Source organism: Danio rerio, chromosome 3, assembly GCF_049306965.1.
Source record: "Danio rerio strain Tuebingen ecotype United States chromosome 3, GRCz12tu, whole genome shotgun sequence".
Lineage (NCBI taxonomy): Eukaryota > Metazoa > Chordata > Actinopteri > Cypriniformes > Danionidae > Danio > Danio rerio.
The window spans coordinates 39,232,541-39,250,820 of NC_133178.1; the positions used below are offsets into that span (position 1 = coordinate 39,232,541).

An 18,280-nucleotide genomic window follows, 5' to 3' on the forward strand; every position below is an offset into this window, starting at 1 on the left:
AATGATATTAGCATTTGGATAAGTCGAAATATAACGCGGACAACAACTGTGGTTCGTGTTTATTTGTTAAAGAACAAAGACAGCTTGTTGACGTAACTTTGGTGTAATGAAATGCTGAAAGGACCTTTGGTGTGACGCCACCCCTCTGCGCCGGAGATCGGGGATGCTCTAGAGCAGCAGCTCGTTTTTTGCTAAATAGCGTCGAGTTGATTATATATTCCCAAAATAATATAATGCCGAAAGTAAAAAGGAGTAGAAAACCTCCTCCAGATGGGTGGGAGCTCATAGAACCGACTCTCGATGAGCTGGACCAGAAAATGCGCGAAGGTTTGTTTTACAGTCGACGAGCTTGTCAGAATGCTAGCTAACTTAACGCTAAGGGTTGTTTACTTGATATTGATTCTTAAATTAATAGAATGGATGTTAGAGCACTTGAAATAACTATAGCATCATTAATACGTTAAACCAAATAGGTGGTTAGACTGTAATGAAAATGAATTATTTCACATTTTGAGTCTGCTACGGAGTGAACAACTGAAGCTTTCAATTCACAGCTGAAACCGAGCCACATGAGGGCAAACGTAAAGTTGAGTCTCTGTGGCCAATCTTCCGACTTCACCACCAACGCAGCCGTTACATCTTCGACCTCTTCTACAAGAGGAAGGCCATCAGTCGAGGTATGATGTTAGTTTTTGTTGACATCAGTTTTTTTATCTGTAGGAGACGAAGTACACAAATCAAGTTCTTCAAAATGATCTTGGATAAAAAAAAACCATCACGATATTGAGATTACTGTTCTAAAATATATTCTTTTAAAATGTCTGGGTATAAAAATAAACTTTCCCCCCATTGAACGCAATATATTTTATTTTAAGAAACATTTAAAATATTTGCAAACTGTAGCTTTTGATGTGAAGAGTCTTTTTCTTCTGGAGATACTGTTGCCCTAGAAAACTAAATAAAAACGTTGTAAAAAAAAAAACTGCACGTATACTGTCCATACAGTATAGCAGAAAATTCTGATGGTTTTAAAACCTTGACTTTTTTCCAAACCGCAGTAACTGTTAAGCATTAAAACAGGTTATTGTCCCATACCTAGAGTAGATACGCTAATTAATCTGAAGTATTGCTCTCGTTAAACTATTATGTACTTTTTTATTTATTTAATTGGACTACAGAGGTGCATTTGTTGGTATGCATGTTATTGAAAAAACTTAACATATGTTGCGGTATAAATTAGGCATAGGCCGGTATAAGATTCTGACGATATGATAACCTTGGATAAAAAAAATCATGGTTTTACGGTATTGTGTTCATTGCTCTGAAATATGTCCTTTTTAAATGTCTGGGTAAAAAACTTTTTTTCCTTTTGAACACATTATATTTTATTATGAGAAACATTTAAAATATTTTGGAGCAGTAAACATGTCAGGTGAAATAATTCAAATGAATTAATGATTTCTGCCGTCTTCATTTGGTTTAAAAACAGAGATTTTTTCACAATTTAAAATGGCATATTTAGATATCTTTTCTGCTGGAGATATTGTTCACAGTATACCAGAACATTTTGGCAGTTTTAAAACCAAACTGCTGTAAACCTTGAAAGCGGTTATAGTCCCATGCCTAGTATAAATACAATTTTACCAGACGACTTAAGCAGTTCTATTTGGAAAGTCATTCATTTAGATTGATTGTGATAACTTTGTAGCGGAGTTAGATATAAATATATTTTATGTAATTTATTATATGCATATTACAAACAAACCACAGTCACAGAATAAAACACAATAGAGCAAACATTAAAGTGAAATAAACTGTACTTTATGGATTTCTGGGGAGAGTCTAACAGTATTTAGGTACAGAGATGAAACAAAATGTAAAGTAACATTGCATAATCTTCATGAATAATCATTATTAAGCTTCTTTATGTGGTATTAAAGTGCTTTAAACTCTCTTAAAATGATCACACAGTCACAGGGCTTAAAACACTACATCATGGACATGGTCAAATTCTGCAGTGTCTCATGTGCTCTGACTTGTGAATACTGGTCAACTGTAATCCAGACTCAACATTGTATATCTTGTGATGTGACTATTGTGGAAGCACACGTTGCGATATTGATGCTGAAACAGTATATTGTGCAGGCCTATTTTTTTAGGTATGATTGTATATTTTGGTAAGATTCTTTTTTATATATATAACCATAACGTCAAACACTGATATTTTTATCATTAATAATCATTTTGTTTGCATAATATAAACATCCCTTTTATATATATATATATATATATATATATATATATATATATATATATATATATATATATATATATATATATATATATTAGTATTGCAGTTGTTTTTTATGCGAGTTGTTAACTCATTTTTTTCCCCCAGAGCTCTATGAGTACTGCATCAGAGAGGGCTATGCAGACAAGAATCTGATCGCTAAATGGAAGAAACAGGGCTATGAAAATCTGTGCTGTCTGCGTTGCATTCAGACGCGGGACACTAACTTTGGAACAAACTGCATATGTAGGGTTCCCAAGGGCAAGCTTGAAGTGGTAAGTTATTCATTTATAAAAACAGTTAAGAGTTATTCAGGTCTTAATTTCAATTGCTTTTTAGTAACTGTGTGAGCTAAGGTTTTTTTTATTTGTTCTCTGTTTTCTTAGGGTCGTATCATTGAGTGCACTCACTGTGGATGCAGAGGATGTTCTGGATGAGTCTGCAGGAAAACAGCTTTCTGACTTTACTGAACTTTTGATTTGTATTTTTAATACATTTATTGGTTTGTCATTTATGACGTTGGATCTCTTGTAATCGTATGATTATTGTTTGTGTATGCATTGATTTCTTTTTGGTATTTTTATTAAATTGTGCTGGATCTTAATCATTCTTTTTAATCAATCTTGTACTTTACATGTGCTTTATAAAATATGTATTTTAAATAGCTTTGCTCTAGAGAAAAAAAATATTAAGGTAGGGTTTAGATAGGCATTCCCATCCTATACAAATCAAAATATTTGCTTTTTTATTTAATTGTATTTAATAGCAGACGCATTTACCCAAACTGGCTTTCAAATGAGGACAATAGAAATAAAACAAACTGATTTAAAAGCAACAATGTTGTTTTAATACTAAAAAGTTCATCACAGTAGTGTTAGAGGGCCAAGTGTGTCTTTAGCACCAACCAGATTGTATGGGTCTTGATTCTTTTGTGTCTTCATTGATAGCTGCACACCCACTCTATAGTTTTTCACCCTTATTTTTTTCCCAATTCATTTTTTGGTACACAATTCCTCATACACCCTTTAAATTTTTTTTTTTAAATTTAAGTTTTCCCTTACCAACTTCTCAGCTATTGATTTCACATCTGAAATGCACCATATTTACAAAAGCATTTCTTATTCATGAAACTATGGCTTCAAATGCTACAAAGCTGTTGCATTATACAGTGTTTTCTTTTATAAAACAATTGAAACTACTGTTTTGAAATCACTGCAATAAATGTAACATGATCCATATTTACAATACAGATGTATTATAATTAGCTTCCCTTTCGCCTTCAGCGTATTTAAACTAAAAACTGAGAAACTATAGGGCTTCAGCTAATGCATTGATAGTATTTTCTTTTTTAAGATTCAGAATGACACTTAAGTTGTTGTTTTTTTATTAGAATAAACACAGCTGATGCTTTTGGAAAAAAGATAAATGGGGGTTTCTTTGAAATAAGTCTTAAAAAATGTTATTTTATGCTTTAAATGTATGTATTTGTTTATTTTAAGTAGGCCAGACTTTGCAGATTAGGAATTCTGAAGTTCAGGACACTCATTCAGCTGAGCTAATGTAAAAAAGTAGCAAATATATGAGTACAGATGCAAAAGTGCCATCTGAAGTGTTCTACTAAAATTTGCATTTTACTTTGCTCCTTTATGGTCAGTTATTTCACTTTAAAAGCAGTGAAAATGAAATATGTATCATCATAAAGTAAAATAACTGGTCATAAACACAGGATCCAGAAAAAAATAAAAATTTTAGAAGAAAATTTCAGATAGGACTTAAAGGCTTTTCCATCTGAACTTTTCTTGTTTTAATATGACTGTAAATCATTCTGATATTTTCTCAATATTGATCAATGAGATTATCGTGGTTTTCATTTTATCATGTACAACAGATTTATGCTGCTGAAAAAAGTTTTCTCTCCATCTTAATATTAATAGTAGCCAAGGGTATAAATAGTTTTTCTTACAGTGTAGAAATGCAACATACGTTTCGAAAATTGTTTTAATAAGCTCCCAATAACACTATTTAATATCGATTTCTTGGAAAAACAGCTTCTAGATTGTATCTATACTTATGAAAGCTACATTTTATCATATTTTTTAAACATATAAACGTATTTATCTCATTAAAATCCTAGTTGTCTTTGTCAATAGGAACCTCCTGCCACACCACACCACTGTCAGCACTCCTTCATAAAGCTGCATGGCGCGAGTGACTACAGCAGACCTTTTAATCAACAACCAACACACTGATCAACAGCGTTTCACATTATTAAAATATGTCGCCTTCTAACAATAAATTGTCAAATTACATTATACATCATTTAAATGCACTTTCAATACAAAACTGTAAGTTGTATAGATAAGCTATTATAAAGTGCACTCCCGCGTTGCCAGAAACCGCCATTCTCTGTGATCGATTATATGGCCTAGAGTTCGTGGGTCAGAGTTCACACTCGAGCAGCGCTGTGGAAGTGGACGTTTCTGAAACCAACTGTTTATTTACAATGTTTTTCTGCTTTACCGGTTCACCCTTGCGCTTTATTAAAAAACGTTTACATAGATAATATATCTGCGTGCTTTTTCAGCCATTCTCTCTTTTTTACGTCTGATATTAAACCACAACAAAGCCAAACTGATAACTTGTTAGCCATTAAGACTTGCTTTACTTTTCTGATCAAGTGTTGTAACGAGAAGAGGTTCAGCTGCTGGTTAAAATATTAATAATATACTCAATATAATTCCAAAATGCAGGAATTAATCGCCACTGTCGATCACATCAAGTTTGATCTTGAAATCGCTGTTGAACAACAATTAGGCGCTCAGCCGTTGCCATTTCCAGGAATGGATAGTAAGTTCATGGATGGATATTTGCTTATGTTCGTCTATTTTTCAAAACATAAGACTAACTAAGCACAGAAAACAGTTTAATAATGATAAATATTCTCTGTTTCCAGAATCTGGCGCTGCTGTATGCGAGTACTTCATGAGAGCTGCTTGTATGAAAGGTGAGTTGTGCATTTCAGAAGCTTGTTGAAGTGTTCATGTGTAAATCAGATTATTATTGACCCTCAATGACTCAACTTTCCCGTTTTTGACAGGTGGAATGTGTCCCTTCAGACACATCAGTGGAGAAAAGACTGTGGTGTGCAAGCATTGGCTTAGAGGCTTATGCAAGAAAGGAGATCAATGTGAATTTTTACACGAGTACGACATGACTAAGATGCCCGAGTGTTATTTCTACTCTAAATTTGGTTAGTATTGTAATATCCATCCATCCATCTATATTTTGTTTGTTAATAATGCTAATACAATGTTTGTATTGTTTTGCAGGGGAGTGCAGTAATAAAGAGTGTCCATTCTTGCACATTGACCCAGAATCTAAGATTAAAGATTGCCCGTGGTATGATAGGGGTTTTTGTAAACATGGTAAGTCTTTTGCTATAATTTCCAGATATTGACATACATATACATTCATACGTACATACACACATACATATATATGCGATTTGTCAAAACATTTTACAGGGTAGAAAAAAGTTAAAATAATTAGCAATATTAACAACAACAAAGCTCCCTAATGTAACAGTTTATTGTCAACCAAAGACATAAAGCAAAAGCCTATAGCTTATGTAAATATTATAATTAATTATAACTAATAATAATTAATTATTCATATTTGCCTCTTGAGCTAGTTTACTAAACTAATAATGTTTAAAAAGTAGAAATTAAAGGGATAGTTCACCCAAAAATGCAATTTACTCACCCTCAAGCGGTTTCAAACCTCTGAGTTTTTCTTCTGTTGAACACCTAAGAAGATATCTTGAAGAATGCTGAAAACCTGCAACCATTGTCTTTCATATTAGAAAAAAAAACTACTAAAAGTCCTAAAAAAGTCTTAAAAGCTTTAGAACTTTACTGTATGATGATACTGCAGGATGTAGAATGTGTCACCCGGTAATAGAAACTGAAAATAAGGTTGAATCTAACACAGAGCCTTGAGGAACTATTTCAGAAAGCTGATTTTGATTACATCAACATATATTACACACAGTTTTGTTAGATCAAGCTAGGATCTCATAGTTTAATGAATGTTTAAATTAATATTTAAAAGAAAGTTACATTACATAAACATACCTAGTATTGAATGAAAGATTATTTCAAAATTGGTAACACAATAAGATCATTTTACCTCATCTTCCTTTAGGTCCGGATTGCAGGCACAGACACACTAGAAGAGTCATTTGTGTAAATTACCTGGTTGGCTTTTGTCCAGAGGGCAAGTCATGCAAATTTATGCAGTGAGTAACCGTGATTGTATTTTATGCATATTCATATATGTAATTTTATTAAACAGTTTTGTATCAATTATAATCATTTGAATTTTCATTTTGCATTTTCTAGCCCAAGATTTGAACTTCCGATGGGTGCGACTGAACAGCCACCACTGCCACAACAAGTACAGACTCAGCAAAAGGTTTTTAATCTTTTTTTTTTTTCCACAAAATGTTTTAGTTGCCATGAAATATAGATTATAATCATCTTTTCTTCTTTACTGTGATATAAACATGCCTTCTGAATTGGTCTCTCAAATGAGAAGAAGGTTTTTGGGTGGGACTTGATTCAGTTTTTTAGGATTGTATTGATTGTTATTGTCCTTCTTCAGAAGCCATCAAATAAGAAATGGGAGGGCCCTTTTGAAAATAGACTCATTTTTCAATCCTCCTAGCATTAAACAGTTCAATTGTACCATTTAGCTTAGCTTAGCATAGATCATTGAATCGGATTAGACCATTAGCTTCTCACTCCCACATGGTCTAAATTTTGATATTATGGTATGTAAAATCTTTGTGCCATGCTATGACAGCTCGACAACAAGTTCCTTGATTATTACACCAGAATGAGAGTATAGTCCCTAGCCATACTATCCAAGATAGTAGCAACTTTTCATTTTCTGTTGGTCTTAGTACACAATGTAACTATGAATTTTTTTTATGAGCAAGATGGTAATGGTCTATTCCAATTCAATGATTTTTGCTAAACTAAGCTAAAAGTAGAGATGGCTTATGTGAAACTAACGTTTCAAGACAGTGTCGAGATTCCAAAGCGCAAGTGTTTCAAACACTGCACCGAAGCATGATCCGAAACACCCTGGTCACGTGACTAAAGTGTTTAGAAAAACCTGGTCACGTGACTAAAGCGATTCAAAGCATCGATCATGTCAGAAGCGTTTCGAGACCTGACGAATCTGCATTTGACTGACAGGGTCTGAAAAAATTCTGTCTCCAATAGCCTAGTGGACTGTGCGTGTGCATGTTGTCACTGTGCTTCAAATGGCTTTTGGGTTCGAATCCCGACTTGAACAAATACTCCGAAATTCAGATTTTACATATTTTAATAATGTTACTGTTTTATGGTGTAGTCTAGATAGGATACAGCTGCGGAAATGGCATCACTTCAACATAATTTTTGTAAGAATAATTAATACTTTATAAGAATAATTAATATTTTTACTTTATAAGAATAATTAATATTTGTACAGTACTGTGATGGTTGGGTTTAGGAATTGGGTAGTCGTTAATAAAATACAATAAATGGGAAACTTAATGAATACTATAAATAATCCTTTTTAACTTCTGGCCACAACCATGTCTGATCTAGCAACAACCCTGTTTTATGACCAAAACAAGACATATTTATTCACAAAGTGTTTATTCGGATATCAAACCAATGTTGAAACAAAACGATACAAGAACAAAGCATTTCAAACTGATATTAAGCATTTCAAAATAGCTGTATCAGCTGGGATTCAAACCCACTATCCCTGCATGCTAATCAGAAACTCTCTCCGCTCCACTAAATTACTTGAAGGTTCAAGCTTCAATTCTACAAAGTGGGGTTTAATACCTCAATATGCTCAACTGTTCTTTGCTGAAGTACAATACAAGCAATACAAAAAAAATACTACTAGGTGTCACTGTAGAGTGGGGTTTTGAAACATTTCGAAGCTTCGACTGTTTCAGTGTTTCATGAAGCCTTGCTTTGCCCACCACTAGCTAAAAGTGCTCCTACCAGACTCCTAGAACGGCTGAATGGATTCAAACTGTTCAACTCTGGGCGACTTGTAAAATGAGCCTTTTTACAAAAAAAAGTGGAGCATCGCTTTAAAGATAATAAACAATCATGAACTTAAAATAATTATTTATATATATATATTATGTTTATAAATAGGCCCACACAGAATCTGCGCACACAGAATTCCGCAGATTTTTAGCCCATCATTGGTTCTGTTTAATTACTTGTGTAAATGTGTGTAAATTCATATTTATTCAGTTTTTAAATTAATTACAATTTTATTGACTAATCTGAAAATATTTATATGACTTATTTACAAAACAGTTTGTGAAGTAACATTTTCTGTTTTTTAGTAGATATATGATAGACTTGTTATGTTTACTAAATAAAGTGAATCTAACTGGATCTGCATTGTAAACATTAAATACAAGTTAAAAATGTATTACTTTTTATTGCATGTATTAAGGTTTTATTTAAGATAATCCCAAAATAATTTGGCATAAATCCGCAGATTTTTACCAAAGTAGGGTATATGCCGAGCTAGTGTTCTTGCCATGCTGATAAACTTCCGGTGAGCTGTTTTTTTCTGTTTTATTTTTTCCTTTCATAGCATCAATGTTGTTATATAATCAAAATACAATCAGTTAAACAGACTTTGGTATTCATTTAGATGCTCAAGTGTAAAACGAGACAAAAAGCCGTTTGCCCGCACGCGCCCGTCAGAATCGGCAGGTTAGCGCAGAAGCTCCATTCAATATACTGGGGTAAAATAAATGCTCATTTTATAAAGACATGGCGGGGGGAAATGTAATTTAATGCGGTGCTTCTTGTACAATCTGAGACCCATTTTATATCGGATATCACTCAGCCAGTGGAGATAGCTGATTTTTAAAGAAAACAGACCTTAAATGCGCCGGTTTTCCATTGACATAAAGTTCACCGGAAGAGTTGAACCCAGGTTACTGGCAAATTAAAAGTCCTGTTAGCATGCTTCAGCATATACCCTATTCTGCGCAGAAATAGCAAAAGTGTCCGCAGATTCCGTCTGGCCCTACTTATAAATAATAATTCATTATTATATATTACAAAAACCTATCATGTTAATTTGATTCTCCAGCAGCAAAACATGCAGCCCATGAACAGGTCATCACAGTCACTCATCCAGTTAACCAACCCCAACATCAGCAACAACAACCACCAGAGAATTCCAAACGCTGTAGGGATAGTGCACTCTAACAGCCACATGGGTGGAGCTCGTGGCCCTCGCCCGCTGGACCAAGTTACATGTTACAAGGTAAAGGCTCTGTTTGATTTCATGCATAAAATACACACCCTCTCCCTCAAAATTGTGCGACCACATTCAACGTCTGCTCGTTTCTTGCAGTGTGGTGAAAAGGGCCATTACGCAAACAAATGCACAAAAGGACACCTGGCGTTTTTGAGTGGACAGTGAAGCTTTCTGTAAAAAGGATCTCCAATAAATGTGGTCATCACGTGAGGTATTCGATTCCTGGTACATTACCCTCTCACTGAGAAGGGTGTAGTTGAGTGACATAAATGTGGCTCTACCTCACCACCATCACGTATGCCAAGCGCATCACAGTCACATAACACTTTCAACAGGTAGAACACATCAGTAAAAGATTTTTATATTGAGTTTTGTTTTTCTTTCACATGAAACCTTACATACCCGATTTCATGCTTTGAAACGTGAATCTCTGCTATTTTATTTAGAGCTGGAAGATTTTTTGAATGCTTAAAGGGATAGTTCACCCAAAAATGACAATAACCTGCATGTTTTTTTGTTTATTTCAAATGTTGAACACAAAAGGAGATATTTTAAAGAATTTTGGTTGCTGTCACCCATTTCCTTCCATAGTAGGGAAAAAATTACTATGGAAGAGGATGTCAACAACTAACATTTCTCAAAATATCTTATTTTGTGTTTAACAGAAGAAAGAAATTGAAATAGATTTTGAACAAGGGAAAGTAAATGATGGCAGAATGTTCTTCTTTGGTGAACTATCCCTTTACATTTTAAAGTGATAAAGCAAAATATATGAAAGTCTTTTGGGGAACTTTTGGCAATAGCAGCCAGTGTGATCTGAAATTGAAGAGCACCGTTTTGCAGCATCAAAATGGCTTGTTTATATAAATTACATTTAAAACAGATGTTTGGGTTGTACTTACAATAAAGATTATCTGGATTTATGAGACCATGGTCTTGTTTTTATCTATATTCAATAGTATGAAAATTTGCTAGATGGTCACTTCTTCAGATGTTGGTGCTTCACAAATGTAAGACCATTTCATCACCTAAAACATAGTGTTCATAGGGTTCAAGAGTCATGGAATTTTGACATGGCATTTTTAGGCCTGGAAAAGTTTTGGAAAAATTGAAAAACCAACAAAGTTTTGGAAAAGTCATGGAAATTAGTTTAACAACTGTCTGTAAACTTAAATATGGGTTAGTTGTCTTTACTTCTTTTACATCCATGGTCAAACGCATGCTCTCACGTTGTTAGTGCTGTGTGAACATTATCTAAATACATTTTACAAAGATGTAAAGATTCATTTAAACTAAATAGATTGTTGCATGTTTTGTGGTATGCTGTAAAAACTTTAAACATGGATCTTTTTTTCTATTATTTACCACATATACGTAGACATTACATGAAACATTAGGTCATGACAATTTGCTTGAAAGTACTGGAAAAGTCATTGAATTTTAGTAGTAAAATGTGTATGAACCCTGTCAAAGCCTTTTTGCAACATATTGAATTGTGTTTTAAAATCTGTGTATATTTACATGACAATGATGAACTTTATACTAGTTTTTCTTTGGGATATTTGCAATGTTAAAAGTAATCTAGTAATTGTCTGGTAATCTAGTAAAACTATATATATATTTAAATGCAAAAACCTCTAAAAGCCATTTCATATTTTCTTCTAAAATTAGCATCTCTCTTCGACTCCTGTGTGTAGGCTCAGTAATTTCTCTTTTACAGTGACAAATAAGTTCTTTATATTGCCTTTAAAGTGAAATAACTGAAGATAAACGGATGGCATTGAGGTTTTCGCATCTGAACTCTTCATTTATAACTCCACCTTTCTTGTTTCAGCCGTCTAGTACGTAATACACATTTGCACAATGTGATAATATAGCACTTTTGCAACATACATAAAGACAATAGTGTATCAGTTTTGCCCTTATGCAGTGTTTGAATGGAGTTTTATATAAAAATATTAAACATAACTATTTGAAATCAGTTCAAACTTAGCATTTTAAGGCCCTAAAACAGAGGTGGCCAACCGTTCCTGGAAAGCCATCTTCCTGCAGATTTCAGTTGCATCCCATATCAAGCACACCTGCCTGTAATTATCACGTGGTGTTCAGGTCCTTATTAATTGGTTCAGGTGTGTTTGATATGGGTAGCAACTGAAATCTGCAGGAAGGTGGCTCTCCAGGAACAGGGTTGGCCACCCCTGCCCTAAAACATTGTGCAAATATACCACAGGTGTCAAACTCAGTTCCAAAAGGGCCGCAGCTCTGCACAGTTTAGTTCCAACCCTAATTAAACACACCTGATCAAACTAATTGAGTCCTTCAGGCTTGTTTGAAACCTACAGGTAAGTGTGTTGGAGCAGGATTGGAACTAAACTGTGCAGGGCTTCGACCCTCCAGGAATTGAGTTTGACACCCCTGAAATATCCCCTCAAAGAAATCATACTAAACACTTGAGTAAAATCTTAAATACAACCAATTTAATTTAAGACATTCATCTCGAGTAGTCAAACTCCAGTACATAGCGAGTTCACCAAAAAAAAAAAATTACCCATCACGTCAAACCTGTTGGAGTTTATGTTCAACACAAAAGAAGATATTTTGAAGAATGTTAGGGGGAAAAGAGCAGCCATTGACTTACTATGGAAGTCAGTTGTTGCTTTCGCCTCCAACATTCTTCAAAACATGTTCAACAGAAAAAATATATAAAATTTAAAACCTCTGGAGTAAACAGTGAGGGAATTTTCATTTAAGTGAACTACAGCTTTAATGGTCTGTTAGTGTATGCGTTCAATAAAGAGTCCAATTTAAATAAATGTCATTTTATTCTTGGTCACAACAGTCACAAAGAGAGAAAGCTGAGAGGTGATCACACTGCTGCAGAAGATAGGATTTGAGCGGCCCGGTGGTCCATTGGTTTAGTGGTACTTCCTCCACCTGTCGTGCTCTATAGATGGACAGAAACTTCTTTAGTGATGCTCAATGTACACAACGAAAGTAAAGGATAATAGTACGAGTGTCTTCAATCTATTTAGTTTGTACTTACTGATGTGGTCGTATTCCCAGGCGTAGCTCAGGACAACGTAACCAACAAGGAACATGGCAATTCCACCAATGCCACCCTTCTTCACATTGATGTATTTGTTGTAATACCTCTCATAACCTAAGACAACATTTGATTGGTGAATAATCATAGCACAGCCAAATCACAAACAGATTTTAATAAAGAGGTTTGTCTAATAGTAACCCTCAAAGTAAATTTGTACATGTAGACATGAAGTACAATTATTTTTGACTCGTCACCATGTTTACTTCTTATGTGGAATTTTCTTTGCATGCAAATTATGAGCTATATTATTATCATTATGAACATAATAGCAGTATTACCAGAATTTCTTTAATATCATTATATTTCTCTGAATTTATTACTCATGGTTGCTCTTAAAGTGCAAATTTGAGAAACCAATATTAACATATTAATTATACAATTTCCAAATGAAAAAGTGATCAGCGTTTTATGCTGAATTAGTCAATATTAGTCATAAATACACACCGGCCACTTTATTGCATACACCTGCATAATTGCTCATTAATGCAACTTTCTAATCAGCCAATCACATGGCAGCAACTCAATGCATTTAGGCATGTAGACATGGTCAAGAAGATCTGCTGCAGATCAAACCGAGCATCAGAATGGGAAAGAAAGGTGATTTGAGGGACTTTGAACGTGGCATGGTTGTTGTTGCCAGACAGGCTGGTCTGAGTATTTCAGAAACTGCTGATCTACTGGGATTTTCACACACAATCATCTCTAGGGTTTACAGAGAATGGTCCGAAAAAAGAGGAAATATCCAGTGAGCAGCTGTTCTGTGGGCGCAAATGCCTTATTGATGGCAGAGGTCAGAGGAGGATGGCCAGACTGGCAGTGGCGTAGGGCAAAATGCGGAGGCCCCCCTGCAGGGATCGCTGACGGGGCCCCCTGATGAAGTGGGGGGGGAGAGAACGTCATACGTCAAGTTCTACCGTTTCTGTTTGTTTAACAGCCTATGGTTACTAAAGGGGTATTTATAATTGCACTACACTTTATATAAGCATGTTTATTTAACTAAATGTTTTGCTGTTTGAATACAGTATGTCATTATAGATGTGTAGTGAATGTGCAGTAATCTCTCATATGTAACAAACTCAGACAAGTTCAGAAATTGTCACTAAAATATCTGTGATTGTGAACAAGAAAAGAATAAACGGTCCAAATAAATTGTGTAAATAAAGTAGAAGTAGATCGGTTAGACTGTACAAGGGAAATACCTTCACACTGCCTGTGCTAAATCATTTGTCGTCGGTACGCAGAGGGGTGATCTGCTCTCGGGCTGCAGGTGGGAGAGGCTGCTGTATGAGGACTGACTGGGCCGCCTGTCAGTGCTGTGAGGCGGGGGAGGGGTTGGCGGCATCACACGCAGCTCGTTGAGAAGAGTAGGGTCACGGTACAGTATGGACAAATGACAGTCTAAAAAAAACTCCAATAACACAAAAAAGTCGCTAGATTTGTCTCTGGGGGGTCTGAAAAGTCGCTAAATCTAGTGACAAAGTCGCTAAGTTGGCAACATTGGTGGCAAGCAATCAGAATGAAGTAGTCCACCGCTTGAGAGGTGTTCAGAGAACACAGACCTGTGAACTTTGGTTCCGACCACAGTTGTTCCCAAGAGTTTGATTATTGCGGTTGCCGGATTTTCAATTATTAAAAATCGCGACGACGCGGGGCCCCCTGATCACGTGGGCCCCCCCTGCGGTGCGTGCCCTGCGGGCCCGTCCGCTACGCCACTGCAGACTGGCTACTTCCAGCACTACATGCCGAATTATCTCAGACTGGTTTCTTGAACTTGACAATGAGTCCACTGTACTCAAATGGCCTCCACAGTCACCAGATTTCAATCCAATAGAGCACCTTTGGCATGTGGTGTGACGGAAGATTCACAACATGGATGTGCAGCTGACAAATCTGCAGCAACTGCGTGATGTTGTCATGTCAATATGGACCAAAATAACAGGAATATTTCCAGTACCTTGTTGAATCTATGCCATGGATTAAGGCAGTTCTGTAAGGTGTACCTAATAAAGTGGCTGGTGAGTGTATTAGTTAATGAACAATATTCTTTTCAAAAATTAAGTTCGATTTGGGACAAAGGCTAAATATTTATATATTTTACAAAGGTTTATTCAATTCATGTTTATGTAGCGCTTATACAATCTAGATTGTGTCAAAGCAGCTTTAAAATAGAAGCTCTAGTAAATTGTAACCGTCCGTCCAGTTTATACACACATTTGTAATTTCAACATTTTATAAATAATTTTGACATCTAAAAGGTGCTATTTAGCCATAAAATGAACAGAACAGTGCAGCTTTTTTTGTTACAATTTTTAAGTAAATTGCTGAAAATTGGATGTCAAAGCATTTATATAAAGCTTTATCTTCTTACTAAAACTCTTTAACCAAACTTGAGCCATTTATCCATCTCCCACATATCCCAAACAGTCACAAATGTTACGAGGGTGAAATACACTGAATTGTACCTCCACGAATTCCTCTAACAACTCCATTTGGGGTGAAGTCTCTTGTTCCGAGCCAAGCTGGCAGTTGCCCGAGCTTCACGTCCATAAGCTTCTTCTCGGCCAGGGAAACTAACCAACAAAACACAATTAAGTTTTTAACAAAGAAGGGTAAAAAAGCTAATAAATTATGGGTATTCAATTGTTTTATCTCAGTCAGATAGTTTCCTTGTGAATCTAAATTAGGTTAATACTAACTTTTAAAAATAATCTATATTGCTATGGGGTGTCACAGTGGCGCAGTAGTTGGCACTGTCGCTCCACAGCAAGAAGGTCGCTGATTCAAGCCCCGGCTGAATCAGTTAGCATTTCTGTGATGTGAAGTTTGCATGTTCTCCCAGTGTTCACGTGGGTTTCCTCCAGGTGTTCCCCGACAAGTCCAGACATGTGGTATAGGTGAATTAAAGAAACTAAATTGTCAGTAGTGTATGTGCATGAAAGAGTGTGTATGGTTGTTTCCCAATGATGGGTTTTGGCTGGAAGTGCACCCGCTGTGTAAAACATATGCCGGATAACTTGGCGGTTCATTCCGCTGTGATGACCTCTAATTAATAAAGGGACTAAGCCGAAAAGAAAATAAATGAATGAATGTATTGCTATTAGACTAAAAAAAAGTCACATTGACGCTATGGCTTAGAGAAAAAATAATTTGTTTGCAAAATATCCAAACAACTTTAAGTTACATAAAAAAGTATGTTTGTTTGCCCTGACGATATTATTTTGTAAATTAATGGTGTAAATATATGGACCATAATGCTATTTTTTTTATTAATCGACAATTCGACCACAAATACAATTTTAAAATAGCTAATCATTAAACAGTTATTAAACGTAGTCGTTTGCACAAGTCAATGACAAATTAAATGTACAAAGCCAAACACTGTCGCTTTAAAACTCTCAGTTGCTGAATGAAAGGAGTCACGCATTATCGTTAGCAGCATAATAATTCTGCTTCATCTCATTAACTACACAGCACGCTTAACTAATCAACATCTTACACACACTAAAAGAAAGCATGAACATTGTATTCAGTCATTAATGTAATCTGACAGTCAATGTTACTGAAAGTCCTTGACATGACTCGCGTCTGTCTGCATCGAGGCCTTTAGCGCCATTACACACAAACGACACACTGAAGATTCACTGCAAACAGGTCTCACGGCGCAGAGAACAATAAAAACGCAGAGTTTACTAAAGCATCGCATCAAACAGTGGAATACAATAAGCTATGTACATCTCATCGAGCCATACCTGCTTTATCCGCCATCTTGCTCTGAACTTCAAGATGAGAGCTGCAGCAGGGAATGCTGGGAGTAAAATGAAGTGACGTCGACGGACAAGCTGTGAGGCGGAGTTTAGAGAGCGTGTGAGTGGGTGAGGGAGTGACTGCTCAGTGGAGGAAGTGGATGAAAATATTTTCATAATGTTATGGAATAACACACCATTTTCCTGAAAATAAATGATGTCAATATATAGGAAAAGTACTCCCGCAGAAATGCCAACTGACCAAGCCGGGACTTGAACCAACGACCTTCTTGCTGTGAGGCGACAGTGCTAAATTAACCACAATGTTTTCTGCAATTTTTAAGTGCAAGTATGTTGTATGAGAAATCTAAGCACGCATTCAGTGTTTACCAATTCTTAATTATTATTTTTATTCTTATTCTTATTTAACAGGGACATATACATCAAAAAGCAACCCAAATGCAAGTAAACAAATTAGGCAAGGGCTTTTCTCATTGTGCTTGTAAGGAAAAGCTATGGTTATCCTCATTTTAAGCACCATGTTTAACATTTGGTAAAAGTCTATCACTGCCAAGGGCATAGATTTGCCATGGACCGAGGGGATGTCCCCCCACCAATATCCAGCAATTACTGAAATGTCCCCACCGATAATTTAATCACCTTCAAAATAAAATAATGCTCAATCAACCCTAACCTAGACATGCAGAAAGGGTTCAATCAAAACACATAAGGACAGTGATTGGCTGGGCCTATTATGGGAAAAGCTAAAACAAGGAATTTTCTCAGTCATGCTTATCTGTGCAAAACATAGACAAAAGTAGCAACTTTTCAATGAGTCAAGTTTTTAAAGTCAAGTTCAATTATGAAAAATAATATTCGGGATCAAACGGTTAAATTGCATCACATGCCTCTTTAAATTTCTCTACATTCATACATTCTCAAAGCCATTAAATAATTTGGCTTTGAATAAATTGAATAAACTAAATTTATTATCCATAGTGAATGAATGTGTATGGGTTGTATCGCAGCATCCGCTGTGTAAAACATAATCTGGATAAGTTGGCGGTTCATTGATAATGAATCCCAGATACCAAATTACATCTGGCCCAGATATGGCCCACATCTCCCCATATTCTGGCCCTCATTCCGCGTGGAATGACGGCGATAATTCACTGATGAATAAAAGGACTAAGACGAAGGAAAATGAATGAATTATTTTTAGTTAACTAAGATCACAAATTAAGGTGAAATTAAAACTGAAAAAAAGATTACTAGTTTTTTATTAAAATTTAATGTCTTATTCAAATGTACATTAAAGTTACACACTCATAGACAGGGACATTTGGGCAAAATGTTCGTAGGCCTTGCATTTACACACAGTTACCACTGGAGGGAGATATTTACCGCATACACAAACTTGTTGACAATACAGCCATGTGGTAAACGAATCTAAACATTTCGTGCATCTTTCTTGTGCTAAAGCATGTGCTTTATAGTAAGTAAAAGAAATACTGGTAGGTTTATAATAGTTCGATCTCATGCATGTACCATCAGATGTCTGTGCAGAATCAGATCTGATTGTTTTTTTATTTTATCCACAAAAATATGACTATTTTTGTAGTGGTAGTTGTGAGGTTTATGGCTAAGCAAATTCTTTGCACCTTTTTTATTAAAATAATTGTTGCAAAAGACATGTTTATAAGCAAGTACTCTTCATCAGTCATCAATCATTCATTCAGCATCTGGACTGCATTTGGGTTGAGTTGCATTTAAGATTTTATT

General features: G+C 35.4%; 3 protein-coding genes across 4 annotated transcripts; 2 read left to right on the forward strand and 1 right to left on the reverse strand.

Moving 5' to 3' along the window:
- Window positions 1–147: 147 nt before the first annotated feature.
- bud31 (BUD31 homolog) lies at window positions 148–2,893 on the forward strand. Its single transcript, NM_001003860.1, is given in 4 exon segments — window positions 148–327; window positions 555–677; window positions 2,399–2,565; window positions 2,677–2,893. Coding segments are annotated over 4 exon segments (435 nt in total). The 5' UTR covers window positions 148–233; the 3' UTR covers window positions 2,728–2,893.
- Window positions 2,894–4,731: 1,838 nt separating this feature from the next.
- On the forward strand, window positions 4,732–10,575 carry cpsf4 (cleavage and polyadenylation specific factor 4). 2 transcript variants are annotated; one of them, XM_021469299.2, is made up of 8 exons: window positions 4,732–5,137; window positions 5,244–5,294; window positions 5,388–5,540; window positions 5,620–5,715; window positions 6,494–6,587; window positions 6,691–6,763; window positions 9,482–9,655; window positions 9,746–10,575. In XM_021469299.2, the coding sequence occupies exons 1-8, from the start codon at window positions 5,035–5,037 to the stop codon at window positions 9,812–9,814; spliced, it is 813 nt and encodes a 270-aa protein (XP_021324974.1). In that variant the 5' UTR covers window positions 4,732–5,034; the 3' UTR covers window positions 9,815–10,575.
- Window positions 10,576–12,104: 1,529 nt separating this feature from the next.
- atp5mf (ATP synthase membrane subunit f) lies at window positions 12,105–16,640 on the reverse strand. The gene is made up of 4 exons (NM_001303129.1): window positions 16,505–16,640; window positions 15,218–15,325; window positions 12,693–12,809; window positions 12,105–12,593 (listed from the first exon to the last, which is right to left on the reverse strand). Exons 1-4 carry the CDS (start codon window positions 16,518–16,520, stop codon window positions 12,565–12,567), a joined length of 270 nt encoding a protein of 89 aa, NP_001290058.1. The 5' UTR covers window positions 16,521–16,640; the 3' UTR covers window positions 12,105–12,564.
- Window positions 16,641–18,280: the final 1,640 nt, after the last annotated feature.